Below are 14,735 nucleotides of genomic sequence, written 5' to 3' on the forward strand. Positions count from 1 at the left end.
AAGACCATCCACAATTGATAACGTATGGCTGTAGCGCACATTACATGAACTTGCTAGAAAAAGAAGTTACCCCTAAAACAGTGCTAAAACATTTAGTGGAAGTAAATAAATATTTCAGAAATCATCACCAGCCCAGAGGTTGGTTACTGGCTAAAGATGGAAAAATGCCCCAATTACCCAATGATACAAGATGGAATAGCCAAGAAGCAGCAGTATCTTCGTATGTGGCTAACTATAATAAATATTTAGAAATTAGAGCAGAGTACCCCAATGAGCTTGAAAGGAACATAGAAAGAATTTTGGATAATTTTCAAATATATCATGGAGCCCTTCACATGGCTAAGCAGTTAGAAGTTGTCAGTTGCTGTTTAAACAGGTTGCAGTCTGACAATTGTGGTCTTAGTGAAGCCGTTGAAGTATGGAAAAACCTCCAAGAGAATGACCAATTTACAGATTATAAAAACTCCATTAAGAAACGATATGAAGATGCAATCCACCCCTGTCATTTGGTAGCTAATATGTTGGACCCAAGATATAAAGGGCTACGCTTGACCTCTAAAGAAGAAGAGATTGCAGAAAATTGGCTGTCTGAAAAGTATGAAACTTTCTTGCCACTTGCAATGGCATTTAAAATACAAGATGCGGATCTATACCCAGAAACCTTGCTCAAAAAGGAGGTGATAGACAACATTCTGCCTAAAAAGTGGTGGCTATATTTGGCATCTAAACAAAAGCCTGAAAATGAAAACTCTAATCTTATGGTGGAATTTTGTAATTTTGTATCTTCACTTTTGTCTTGCCCAGCAAGTTCAGCGGGTATAGAAAGATTATTCTCCACGTATGGACTGGTTTGGACCAATCTCAGAAATAGATTAGGGTATGAAAAAGCAGAAAAACTAGTTAAAATAAACAGATACCTTAATACTCAGAATAATGAGAAATAAATATTCATAAATACTAGATACTGACACTATTATATACTTAGTTCTATTGGTAACTGTATGTTTTCACAAATAAAAAGGAAAAACATCAATTTTGGCTAAGAAAAGAAACGTTTCTTTTTTAAACAATGATTTTTTGAAAAGTCCGGAATTTTCCCTGGATTTTTCAACGTGGATTAAACCGGTTTAATCCAGGTGGATAAAACCGGACTGGTTACCACTGTGCCAACCCTGGTGTGGGGCCCCTAGGCCAGTCAGTCCCCACCAGGATAAAACTCCACAACATACCCCTGGTTACAATCATCAAATATAAGTTGATTCAACTTTGACCTACATCATCTTTTACTAAATTCAAGTTCACTTAGGGAAGGCCCAAATACCCAATTTTACATCATCAAAAATAAGTTGGTTCTACTTTGACCTACGTTATCTTTAACCCAAATTCAAGTGCACTTAGGGAAAGGCCCGGCCAAATACGCGAAGTTACATCTCATAGAAAGAAAGTAGAGTTATACTCAAGTGCGCCTAGCTACATTATGATTAAGAAAGCTTGGTTAGGTGGTGGGATGGTCTCATTTTCGTCTTGTTATTGCGTATATACTATAGTCGACGAAAGGAAAGGGTATGTATACTTTCGTTAAGCCTTGGCGAATTTTCCAGCATCGTTTATTTCTGCTTTAACCGTTGTTTCGTAATATCGAGTAAGGAGGGTACGACCGGTTAAAGCATTCAACTACCAATAAATCACGACGAAAATTCTCCGGGCTTAAAATATATATATATAACTCGCTCGAATAAATTTTGCGTAATTTATTAATTAGTGTACGTTGTAGACATGTATACTTACTATAATACATCCGGGTGAAATTTTGATTCCGCCAAATGAACCGATGATTTATTAAAAGGTAACAGTGTCGAGAAGCATTAGGAAGAGCTTTGTTTTGTTGTTTTCTTCGCATTCAGATGGTTGGGTTTCCTTTCCTTTCCTTTGCTTTGCTTCATGGAAATATACCGTCTCTTACCTTAATTCGATTGCAAAATTTCCCGCCAGGAATTCTTACCTTTGTCCCTGTGCCCTAGCTGACCTTACTCGAAATTAGTCCCCCCCCCTCCCCATTCCGTTTTAAGCCTTGGTGCAAAGTAAGCCTCGGTTCCTTTCCTCCAGACCTCCACGGAGAGGGTTTGAATTCGACTCGGGCGTCCGGTGACTCGTGTTTGACCTCCCTCTCACTCTTTCTCTACCTTGGCGAGCTGGTCAAAATTATTATATTTATTTTTTCTTTTTCTCTCTATACCTAACTTCCGAATTATAATTATTATTTCGTATATCATTCTTAATTAAAATTATCGAGGCGCGAAGTCTTGTTTAGTTACGGCCCGCAGCCTTCAAAATTACGTATACCCACCCAACCCAGCTAGCTTGGTGCGTTCAGAGCGGTTCAGAGTTTGCGTCGCGCAATATATATATTATATTTTGGTTCCTCTCTAATTTTCGATATATTTTCGCCCTCCTTATTAAAAGGTTTATGGATTTAATTACTACACTTTGGAACTTGTAGGCGTATACCCTAATTGGTAACGATAAGGGCTTTAGGGACTCTGCAGTAGGATTATAGTAGTATAGGAAGTAGTAGTAGGAAGACTGTAGGAATAACCCTATGGATACTTATATACAGGGTGTTTCTGACATGATAAGTCCGGCAGAAATTAAGGGGGTGCACGATTTTGAGTCGAAAATGTAACTTCTATCTCCATTTTTTCCGTTCGGGGCACTGTTTTCGAGTTATCATTTGAGTGTTTTAGGGATGGCCCCTTTATTAAATTAGAAATCTTTATCTAAATCAGTTTCTTAATTAAATTTAAGGGGTCATCCGTAAAATACACCATCCAATCTTAACTTCAAGAACAGTGACCCGGACGGCAAAATGGAGATAGAAGCTACATTTTCGACTCAAAATTCATTTGCCAAAGAACATCCCCCTTAATTTATGGGGCAGACTTATCAGAAACACCCTGTATATTCGTTGCAAATCTTTAGTAGTCAAACGAAGCGGTATAATTAGGTTTTCCGGTCTGGTGTTTGCTTACCATGTTGCGAAGATTTTCGGCCTCTCAGACATTTTTTACTCCAAAATATGCCCAGTTCCTTTTTAAATCAATTAAAGTGATTGATCTATGAAGAGGTTTTTGGTTTCCTGGAATACTTGAAAAATACTGATGATTTTTTTTTTCGCCCTACCATGAGTGTACGTTTTGAGTTTTGGGAGGAGTGTCGAAAAATACAGGGTGAGGACTCCAAAAAGGGTAATTGTAGGACCGACGTTTCAGTGGGTTCTATATGGGAAATCAATTTTGAGTCGAAAATGTGCCGCGACATTTTGCATGCCCTTTAAGGAACACCGGTTTTACGAATGACCCCTTAAATTTAAGCAAGAAACTGAAAGACAATTATTTCTAATTTAATTAAGGGATCATCCGTAAAACACACTTGTGAACGGTGGCCTTAGGGAAAAATGCAATAGAAGTTACATTTATGACTCAAAACCGCCCACGATACCACCCTTTTTTAGTAACACCCTGTAAATATATATTTTTCAATCGCCTCTGAACGATATAGTTACCTCCCTTTCAGCCTAAAATTTCAGCTATAAAGGTTTAGGAATTTACTAAAAGGGTATGTGTTATTCGAGACTACTGCTTATCGTTCCAGTTACCATGTGGTACGTTGCAACCCCTCTTGACCCCTATTTGACCTATAGGTTTTAGGAGGTATTTCGAGGAGCGTGAGATAAAGGATAACGACTCTATATACGGTAGAAAAAAAAGAAACTCATTTTTGCTCTCTCTCTCTCTCTCTCTTTCGCCTTCTAGAAGAGTTAGTGGTAGTACTTTTTTGATCCATTTTCTCTAACTGGTTTTGCCCATTTAGCTTTAATCACGTCTTCTCTCTTTCTATAGTTGTTGAACAAGCCTAAAAACCCGTCGTTTCTCACACTTAATAAGGTTTTAAGAAGGAAAATAATTGTTACTTGCCAACTTGGATAATTTTTTTTAGTCATACTTCCGAATGATGATCGACTTAATTAAAAACAACTTGTCTTTAATTAAAATAATTTGGGCTTGGGTTTGTAGCTATAAGTATACTGTTTTTCTTTTGAAAGTTACCGCTAAAGTAAACATAACCGCCGCCGCGTTATCTTACGCGACATGTTTTGACGACGAAAATTTGGCGGGAAACCACCTCGTTTTTGATGGGAGAAAAAGTCTTTACGTATACATACGGTCTTTCTCCGCGTTCTTGAAATCGCTAATTAAGTACGCGCCTGAATCTTCTTAATTGCTCTTTCGCCTCTTCTCCGACAAAATTAAAACAGACTAAAGAGTGATGAGGGAACCGGTAGTCGGATACCTTCTTACCGCTTTTATTATCAAAGCCGGACATATATTTTAATTTGAGTCAAGTTTCCGACCCCTCTAAATGGGACTAAGTCGTGTTCGCGTTGAGACGTTTAATGTTACGTAAGCTGGAAGATGTTCAGTTGGTTTCTAGGGTTTTAAACCTTTGTACGTATTAATGATTTGAATTAGATGACTCAAGCCCCTCTCTTTATATCAAAATAAGAGTGTATAGATTAGATTTTGGGGAGCTAAATTATGCATAAGATCCCTTTTAAGTCTATTAGACTAAAGGTTTTTTGATCTAAAAACGCGGCGTCAAAAGTCAGATGGCCTGCAGTGTGCTTACTCAACTGTTAAGCCTTGGCATGGGATTTTTCAAATATTTAACGAAGCGGTCTCCCTTTAATAAGATTTCGAGATCACGATTTTTACATCGCAAATTATTACTTTGCGCGTGTTTCTAAAATTAATCATCCCGAGCCCTTTTTCTTAAAAGAGAAATTTTTATTATAAAATAACGATATTAAATTAGTCTATTTTAATTAATTATAAAACTGGTTCTGCCTTTATTTTTTCTTTGCAAAATTATTTAAAATTATTATGAGACGTTTCTTAAATATCTTTCTTTTTTATTCTTGCACGAGTGATGCATTTTGAACAATTAAACGCATTCATGGTTGAATTGTCCGAAACTAATTTTAGTTTAGAAGAAGAATCGTGTTTCTCCTTCATTCGATCAAAGAAAAATGCTACTCGAATTTTTTGAGATTTTTTTGGGTCATTAAAGAATCAAGGAAAAGGGGGTTGGAATCGCAATTAGAAAATGAACACTCTCAGTACTTAATTGACGTGAGATAAGTACTTTGTAAGGATATCTTATTGCCGTTTTCTCATTAGTGGTACTTTCCAAGAATTTCGGAAGCTGACTGACCAAGAAATTCTTTTTCTTCAATTTTAACGGAGATTTTTAAGAATTTGACCGCGAAAATCCCACGCGCTCTCAAGTGCATTTGGCGGGAGAAAAATGATCACACGTGCTTCTCAGTTTTAATATTCAAATTAGGCTTAGCGTCTGCCTTAAAAGTTCAAGTGAAGTAGTCTAATCGTAATTAGATTAAATTACGGAACGCGATACGATGCATGCTAGGCGTATTTCTTATAAAAAAATGTTTTAATTTTGCTGTATAGTCTTTGTACAACAAAATAAACAACGTATTCTAATTCTAACATCCATTAAACCGGCTTGATGTTAGACATATCCCGATGTGTATCTCATAATAAGTCTTATCTATAAAACGGAATTAACCCAAACCAGTCTTAGAAGGCACCGTTACAAGAATGCTTTAAACCCTCGTAACACCCGTTTGTAGTAGTCAGGTGACTTTGACCCCGAATTTCCATGTAAATATATATATATTTTTCTGTAAACTAGGGTGTGTTTTGAAGGATGAGGCTGTAATGTAAGAAACGCCATCTATGACGCGGTTAATATGACCTAGAACACAGTATGTTTATAATACGTAAAGGGAGCTATAAAGGTCACTAACGCTTTGATCCTTAGTACCGAGTAACTTTGACTTAATATATCATACCATAACTATTACATTCCGGCAAGGAAAGATGGACGTTAAACAGATGTTAAATGTTTTTCGCTTACAACGCCGTGCGGTGCGGTGCGGTGCTTGTAGACTAGAGGCGAAAAATATCTGAATTTGTGTGTGTGTGCCGTTAGAAAACCCGGGGATTGGATAGTTAGTTCCCTAAGATAATTTCGGAAAATACCCACATCCAAAGAAATGGGGATTATATCCGACCCTACGTTAGGAGGTGTTAAAACGTGACAGATATTACTGCTTCGGTTTGTTTTATACCGTCAACCTAGAGATTTAGAACCCGGCAAGTAAGAGAAAAAAAAAATATATATATATAATCCAAATATACAGCTCATGAAGGGTAAATAAATAACTCCGTGAGATGACAATTTAACGAGCCACCACCGTTGCCTTTAACACTTGGCACGAGGAATTGAGGTTTAAAAGAAATATTTTATAGTATACTTAAATATAATACTTGTAAACTAAAGTAATAACAAGGTTTGGTCATAATTTATGAGGAATGTCTCTTAGATAGGAAAATATTCTTCTAAGGTGATTTAACCAAAATGGAGAGAAGAGAAAGAGAGAACTTTTTGGGGAAAGAGAAGAAAAATACTGTGTCCTGAATAATTGAGAGTTTGAGCGTTCAATAATGCATGGACATACTTCCCGTCTTACTCCATGATGGTGTGAGCTCCTTGGCCTGACTCTCTCTCGCTCTCTGTCCATGAGCCAAACGTCCTTTTTATTTTTCCTTGGCAGTCTTCTCTCTCTCTCTCTCTCTCTTCTTCCAGGGCAGGAGGAGCATATATGGTCCGCAGGTTACAACTTCTCTGGAAGTAGTATATAGTGGGGGTTTTAGGGATGGCTATCTTATATTTGACACGAAACGGGCCCTAAGCCTCGGCTTTTGTTCAACCCGCCCAAATGCATGCCAATTCTTTCCTTCTATTCTCTTCCTTAGCTCTTCTTCTCCTTCTCCTTCTCCTTCTTCTCTCCGCATACTTAAGACCGCGGCGCGCTTATCTTCGAAGGTTCGTCCCGAGTTTGTGGTTTTCCTTTTCTGAAGGAATACTTTCGATATTTTTCCCATAAGGCGCCAAAAGAATTTTAAAAAATTCTTTTAAGCCTTTGTTCCTTGATTTTTGATTTTAAAAATGGCGCGTGTGTTCTTTAACAAATACGTAATGCCACGTGCCGTTAAATATTCGTTAAGCCTTTTATTTTCAATTTTTAAATATCACGTGATTAGGGGTTATGTTGAAGCAAGAAGCGATATATAGTTTACTAGAGAGAAGGTACAAATTCGCCACAGTTCTAGCTTTATCTCCAGTCCAAACGTAGGTCCGGAGTTAATCCCTGCCTCTAAATTACAACCAGCATCTCATTGGTTCTTGAAAACTCGCGTAAGCGCGACGCGAATGATTAAAATTACGTATTTTCCGACTGAGGAGAGGCGAAATAGCCCGGCCTTCTTTTACGTCCCCCCTTGTATTTTGAAAGGGGGACTGGGACTATGGCTCGCGAATACTTAGGCATCTTATACCATCTCCCTAGTAAACTACATATCGCTTCTTGGTTGAAGCCATTGCTTCTAAAGGGCAACTCTTATTTTTCTTCTTCTTCTTTCGTCTTTTCATATACATATTTGTCGAGGATGTAACATCGAACCCGGATATGAGTTTACGTCTGTCCCGAGTGTTTAAGGGAGAATCTATGTTAATATATTCCTGCTGCGTGATAGACCTCTCTCTCTCTGTCTCTCTCTTTCTCTCTTCAGTCCACCTTTCCCTGGGCCATCAGTGGGCGCTACACGTTATACCTATTGAGTAGTGTCAAGTCGGTAAAAAGAGAACTTTGAGAAGAAAGAGTAAAAAAAGACATGTTCATTTCCAAGCGAACGTGTGATTATACGCAAACTAGACGTGACGTCTGTTAGAATCAATTACAATCAGATTGGGGTGGTGGAAATGTAGCCTGCATGGGTTGTTGGATGCATTAGGTATATACGGTTTAGTATGGGTGACTTTTAGCAGCCCTTCGAAGAGTTGATTATCACGAACTTCTAGTTAACCACGTTTTCTACCATGGATATCGTAAATATCTTTAAAGGGGTTATGTAATTATTAATTTCGTCCTCGTCGAATTATTAAGGTTTGTTTTAATGTTTCCTGGAAGCCCGGCGGTCCTATAATTCCTATAAAATCCTATATTATCCTATAATTTCATGAGAAATCCTGTAATTTTAATAGCCTAACTTAGTCGAAGTTTTCGTATAGTTTAGCATCAAATTTATCATAAAATTAAGCTGTTTTATCGAGATCACATTTGACTGGACACCGAAATTGCGTAGTTCGCTCAGGATTTTTTATATATATGTTATATTTTAATAAAGTTCCTCTGAATTTTCAAAGAAAAATCCAATTTGTTCTTATTTTGAGACCTTTCTATATAGTTTAAGCCAAAATAGTATTATATATGAACATTTTAGTCCAGTATTTTCCTATAAAAACACATTTTTTTCTCTTATAAAATTTTGTAATTCCTATAAGAAATTTTCATTTTTGGCTGGGCTCCCTGTGTTCCTGATATCTATGGGTTCAGTTCAACCTCCCTCCCCCTACTTTTCTGTCAATCCTACCATGGAAGAACATGGATACGGCGGTTGCTGGATTTGGAATTAGTGTAGAGGAAGTTTTAGTCTTCTTGATGCCACGCCGATTGCAAATTCTAATCAGACCCGGGGCTATCCGTTTTCTATCTCGCTCTCTCTCTCGTCAAATTTGCATGCGTCCCTTGACTCCCATCTCAATCCCTTTAATATTTATTATCCGAGCACGGTATCCATTTTTGGCGCAAAGAGAAATTAACGTGTAGGGCTAGTATTTTTGCTGCTCGTGTTTTCAATTATCGATTCTTCCTATTTTCCTAACGTATAACGAATTCCTCGAGGGACATTTTCATATTAGTGTTTTTCCACGTCCATTTATGTAAATCATTGGTGGTTTTAAAAGGGGTGGCAACACCGAAGTGTAGTGGTAAATGAATTTTGAGTCGAAAATGTAACGTCTGCCATAAGGGGACAACGTTTTGTTTGTTATGTTTAGTGTGTTTTACGGATGACCCCTTAATTAAATTAGAAATCGTGTAATTCAGTTTTTCACTGAAATATAAGTTCTGTGACATTTTTACCTAAGGGGCACCGTTTCAAGTCATGTTGAGTTTTTTATGGATGACCCCTTAATTAAATTAGAATTCATATTTCAGTTTCCTGCTTTAATATAAGGGATCATCCGTAAAATATACTATATTGTTCGCCTATAAAACCCATTGTACTTCGGTACTGCCACCCTTTTTAGAACAACACCCTGTATAAAAGGTATTATGATATTTATAATCGAATATATAACAAATTTATACTAAACAAGGCACTGTTTTCTTGTTTTATTTTTTGACAAATTAACATATACCATCATCGTTTAATATGATTGTATATATATTTTTAATGTCCTCTTTATCGAATTAATATTCTGTCAGTTCATTTATTATTACATCCTGCAGGAATAATACCGGACCTGCATGCGCATGCATCTTTTATTTTGGAAATATAGGCGTGGCCCCCCTGTAAAATAATGGACGTATATATTCTAAATTAACTTTCTTTAAATGTAATTAATACTTAAAATTCACCAAAATAATAATCATAAAAACTAAGATTTCAAATTCATGTAAAAATGTATATATATTCATGTATTCCCTTTTTTACTATTTTTATCATAAAACACAATCTTGTAAACTGGGGAATTTTCAGGCTCTCTCCCCTATAAAGAAACCATTGAAAATCTTCCTTTCAAAGAAAAGCGTGGTGGTCCTAAACTGGATGAAACCAACGTTGGGTTTTCAAAAGAGGACCCATGACGTAGTGGAAAACTTTGCTTCGTCATGGGCCTGTCCAAAAAAGAGAGGTTTCTCTTAATCCCCAAAGAAAAGGGGTATAGGTAAAGGAAGGAGGGAGCCAGGACCCCAGGTAAAAAAAAATCAGATCGAAAATAAACTCGCTACCGAAAGGTTGTGCTAAAAAAAGGACTTTTCACTAATAAAATATTTTAGTAAAAAAAACCAAGTCTCCATACTTTGTTTAAGTTAAATCAACGCCGTCGAAACTAATATCGAAGAAACTAAACTAGTTAATTTCCCGCGCGCTACCAATTGTTTCAGTCCGATTGGTAGCAATAATTAAGCAGCTCTCCCAAAGCCAAAGAACCAGTAAATAGTAGGAGGACAAACAACGAAAAATAAATCTAAAGGTCCCTGGTTCGATCCCGGGTTTCGGCACCATGTCGATTATCGGAGGTAGAAATTAGATTTTTCCACCCATAACTTTTGGAAGAGAATTTTGGCTCTTATAGTGAATGGAGATATGATTCCCATGGGATCATAAATTTGGGAAACTGCACTTAAAATGCATCGTTTTGTCATTTTGGGGTTTTGTAAGGTTTGTATTAATGGACCTAGATTGTAAGATAGGGTGTCTAAGGTGGGGTCCCATCTAAGACCTAAGATTTTTCGCTCCTTCATGTCTATCTCATTTTCAAATAATTCTTTCCCACCTGTGGTTGGATGATTTTCCCAAAGTTCTTTTAATTCCAATGAGTTCGTTCCCCATTTTCTGAACCTCATGCCTGCTTTTTGCATGACCAACGCGGCTTCCACTGAGATTTCATAGCCTTCCTTAACCTCGCTCACTCCGGTAGTCAAGTCGTCCACGTACAAATCGTTTCCTAGTTTTTGTTTTACTCTAGGGTCAATATTGTTTACATTTTGTATGTGGACTTTGATAGTACACGCGAGCAAAAAGGGGCTCGAGGTGACCCCAAAGGGCACCCTATTCATTCGGAGCACTCTGAATTCATTTTTAAGGATCTTTTCCCCTTCTTCTTTTACCCAAATAAATCTAGTGGAATCTTTTTCTTCCTCGTCTAGCGCTATCTGGAGAAAAGCCTTTTCAATATCGGAAACTATGGCTATTTTGTTTGTACGAAATCTCAATATTAATAATAGTATGTCGGGATTTAGGTTAGGGCCAGGGGAGAGGCAATCGTTTAGAGACGGGGTACCTGAAGAAGCGTCGTTTACTACCCTTAATTTTGTCGTTAGGACATCTTCTCTGCATACACCTTGATGGGGCATGTAGTAAGTCCCAGGTAGGGGGCCTTCTAGTTTTTCTTTGGGTACCTCCTCCATAATTCCCAACTCTATCTGTTCTTCAATGACTCCTTTATACTTTTCAAAATAGGCTGGGTCCTTCTCAAATTTTTTAATCAACCCCATAACTCGTTTTTTAGCTATTTGCTCGTTATTGGGCAATAATTCTTTTGGGCATTTCCAAGGAAACTTAACCACATACCTTTCCCCGTTAAATTTGATTTCATCACAAAAATTTGTGACCGTATCGTCGTCGGTTGTTTCTTTCAACTCTTGACTATTGATACCCATCGATTCAAGGTCAAAGAATTTCTGTAGGGTTTCATCTACCCTTTTCTGAGTGACGCCTATGTGCATAACTGACCCCTGTTTTATTTGGTTTGTGGGTTCTCCCGAAGGTCCGTGTAGGGTCCAACCTAAAATGGTTTCTAAACACACTACCCAAACTCGAGTTAATGGGATGTCTCTTAGGAGCTAGGATCACAAACTACATTAAACCCACTTTTGAGCCCCTCGCCATAAAACACTATTATTGGACTGATTCCACAATCGCCTTAGCTTGGGTAACGGGTACCGCAAAAAATTGGAAGCCGTTTATTTCTAACAGAGCTAGCGAAATTCAAAAACTGACAGACAAGAACACGTGGTTTCATTGTCCAGGTATACAAAACCCGGCGGATTTGCCAACAAGGGGGGTAAAAGGGGGAGAGTTAGAGAACTGTAAACTCTGGTGGGAAGGACCTAACTGGTTAAAAGAATCGGAAAACCACTGGCCAAAACTACGTCCAGAAAATCCAGATATGTCCACTGTTGCCAATGAAAGACGGAAGGTTACGTCATTAGCACTTAACGTAAAGGAACAGGCAGGCATTCACCATTTACTAGATTTAAATAGGCACAATTCCCTAGACAAAAACTTAAGGATCACAGCATATGTTATGAGGTTCATTAGAAACACCAAAGGAAAAAACTTAAATAAAATTGGTGGGCCCATAACCGCTGAAGAAATGGGACTAGCTGAGATCACGTGGGTTAAATCAATCCAATCTAGCATTTATGCACCCGAATTAGTTGCGTTAAAAGCTGGAGAACCCATAGATCCAAATTCAAATTTAGCCACTCTCCAACCCATCCTTAACCACCAGGGACTTATTTGTGTAGGTGGGCGTTTAGCTGAATCAAACATGAACTATATAGAAAAACACCCAATACTCCTAAACAAAAATGAAAAATTTGCTAAATTGCTTATGATCAGAAGTCACAAACAAGTGCAACACGGAGGCATTAATGACACAATAGTGCAACTTCGGGAAAGATATTGGATACCAGCTAGCCGACAATTAGCAAGGTCTGTTGTCAAGGCTTGTCTGACGTGCAAAAAATTAAGCGTTAAATCAGGGGACACCCCTATAGCACCGTTGCCCCACGACAGAATAAATGAATGCCCCCCCTTTTCCATCATGGGAATTGACTTCGCGGGTCCCTTACTAGTTAAAACAGGAGACAAAATGAGTAAATCTTACATTTGTCTAGCCACTTGCGCCGTTACTCGTGCGATCCACCTTGAGTTAATACCATCTCTTAGCACCGACGACTTTCTGCTAGCATTTAAAAGAATAGTAGCAAGAAGAGGGGTACCGAGCGTTATCTACACGGATAACGCCAAGACATTTAAAAGGGCAGACGCTGACCTAAAATTAATCTGGCAAAATTTAAATGTGGATAAACTAGGGGAGTTTTTTGGCACGCATGGCATAACATGGAAGTATATAATAGAAAGGGCCGCTTGGTATGGAGGATGGTGGGAGATCCTAGTAAAGTCCACCAAAACAGCGCTTAAAAAGAATATAGGAAATTCCTCCCTAACATACAATGAAATGCAAACAGCTATTATAGAAACTGAAGCTATAATAAACTCGCGCCCGATCACTTACGTGTATAGTGACGTAAATGAACCTACCCCATTGTCACCCGCTGAACTTCTTATAGGTCGCAGATTAACTGCTTTACCACCCTTAAACCAAAATTTAAAAAATGTAACCACTTCACGTGTGGAATTAACGAAAAGAATAAAATATAGAGAATTGTTGATCAATAAATTTTGGAATAGGTTTAGGAAAGAATATTTAATGAATTTAAGAACGGCTCACTATGGTGAAACGCCTAAAAAAGTTAGTGAAATTAAAGAAAACGATGTAGTCATAATTGTGGACGATAAATTAAAACGCCACATGTGGAAACTCGGTCGCGTAATTGAAATGGTTAAAGGTCGAGACGGAAATAACCGTTCTTGTATAGTTAAAACAACAAATGGCTCGACCATTAGACGTTCATTAAAACAACTTTGTAATTTAGAAATAACTGATGTCGCGCAATAACCTTAGGATAATACTTTCAACATTAAATTTTCAGTATTATCCGGGGGAGTGTAAAATAATGGACGTATATATTCTAAATTAACTTTCTTTAAATGTAATTAATACTTAAAATTCACCAAAATAATAATCATAAAAACTAAGATTTCAAATTCATGTAAAAATGTATATATATTCATGTATTCCCTTTTTTACTATTTTTATCATAAAACACAATCTTGTAAACTGGGGAATTTTCAGGCTCTCTCCCCTATAAAGAAACCATTGAAAATCTTCCTTTCAAAGAAAAGCGTGGTGGTCCTAAACTGGATGAAACCAACGTTGGGTTTTCAATAGAGGACCCATGACGTAGTGGAAAACTTTGCTTCGTCATGGGCCTGTCCAAAAAAGAGAGGTTTCTCTTAATCCCCAAAGAAAAGGGGTATAGGTAAAGGAAGGAGGGAGCCAGGACCCCAGGTAAAAAAAAATCAGATCGAAAATAAACTCGCTACCGAAAGGTTGTGCTAAAAAAAGGACTTTTCACTAATAAAATATTTTAGTAAAAAAAACCAAGTCTCCATACTTTGTTTAAGTTAAATCAACGCCGTCGAAACTAATATCGAAGAAACTAAACTAGTTAATTTCCCGCGCGCTACCAATTGTTTCAGTCCGATTGGTAGCAATAATTAAGCAGCTCTCCCAAAGCCAAAGAACCAGTAAATAGTAGGAGGACAAACAACGAAAAATAAATCTAATTTCTACCTCCGATAATCGACACCCCCAAAAGAAAAAGAAAAACGTTCCCTAAATGCGCTCTTTTTATGGTTCCGAGGTTCGATCCCTTATAGACTCGCTCGCGTTCCAGGTGTTTTAATCGCGGTTGACATTGTTTCTCTCTACCCATGCATCTCAGGTATACCGATGCAATTATATCAAGAGCTTGCATGTAAAAAATGCATGTCGGCGGCAAGAACACACTGACGACGAGATCGCAGTGGGGGAAAAGATAATTACTTACCGAAGTAATGCTCTAGAATCTAGATTGATCCTTGATGATGTTTTAGAAAGTTCCCCCTAAAACCGATGGCCCCTCATACATTTTTTTGAAATATCCCCCCAGGTTATAAACTTCGAATTATCGGAATCTTTCGTGCGAATGGTGAATTTAAGAAGGTATTTTTTTTTGTTTTTTGCTTCGTCTTCAGAGGTATTTACGATCAGTGAAGTTATTTATTTGTAAT

The 14,735-nt window shown here is 37.6% G+C and overlaps 3 protein-coding genes across 9 annotated transcripts in view; 2 read left to right on the plus strand and 1 right to left on the minus strand.

The window, feature by feature from the left end:
* Window positions 1-14,735, plus strand: part of LOC149610206 (latrophilin Cirl-like) — a 331,713-nt gene that overhangs the window by 153,691 nt on the left and 163,287 nt on the right. The window lies entirely within an intron of this gene.
* On the minus strand, window positions 10,280-11,497 carry LOC149610210 (uncharacterized). The gene has a single exon (XM_089859523.1). The coding sequence runs from the start codon at window positions 11,495-11,497 to the stop codon at window positions 10,280-10,282; it is 1,218 nt and encodes a 405-aa protein (XP_089715649.1).
* LOC149610211 (uncharacterized) lies at window positions 11,596-13,518 on the plus strand. The gene has a single exon (XM_089859524.1). The coding sequence runs from the start codon at window positions 11,596-11,598 to the stop codon at window positions 13,516-13,518; it is 1,923 nt and encodes a 640-aa protein (XP_089715650.1).

This window comes from Phalangium opilio, unplaced genomic scaffold, assembly GCF_054372755.1.
Source record: "Phalangium opilio isolate 3A_F unplaced genomic scaffold, DU_Popi_V2 ptg000329l_1, whole genome shotgun sequence".
In the NCBI taxonomy this organism is placed as follows: domain Eukaryota; kingdom Metazoa; phylum Arthropoda; class Arachnida; order Opiliones; family Phalangiidae; genus Phalangium; species Phalangium opilio.

Bases quoted from the DNA above. Each gene is read 5' to 3' on its own strand.
- LOC149610211 (XM_089859524.1), top strand. From the start codon at position 11,596: ATGGGATGTCTCTTAGGAGCTAGGATCACAAACTACATTAAACCCACT.
- LOC149610210 (XM_089859523.1), bottom strand. From the start codon at position 11,497: ATGCACATAGGCGTCACTCAGAAAAGGGTAGATGAAACCCTACAGAAA.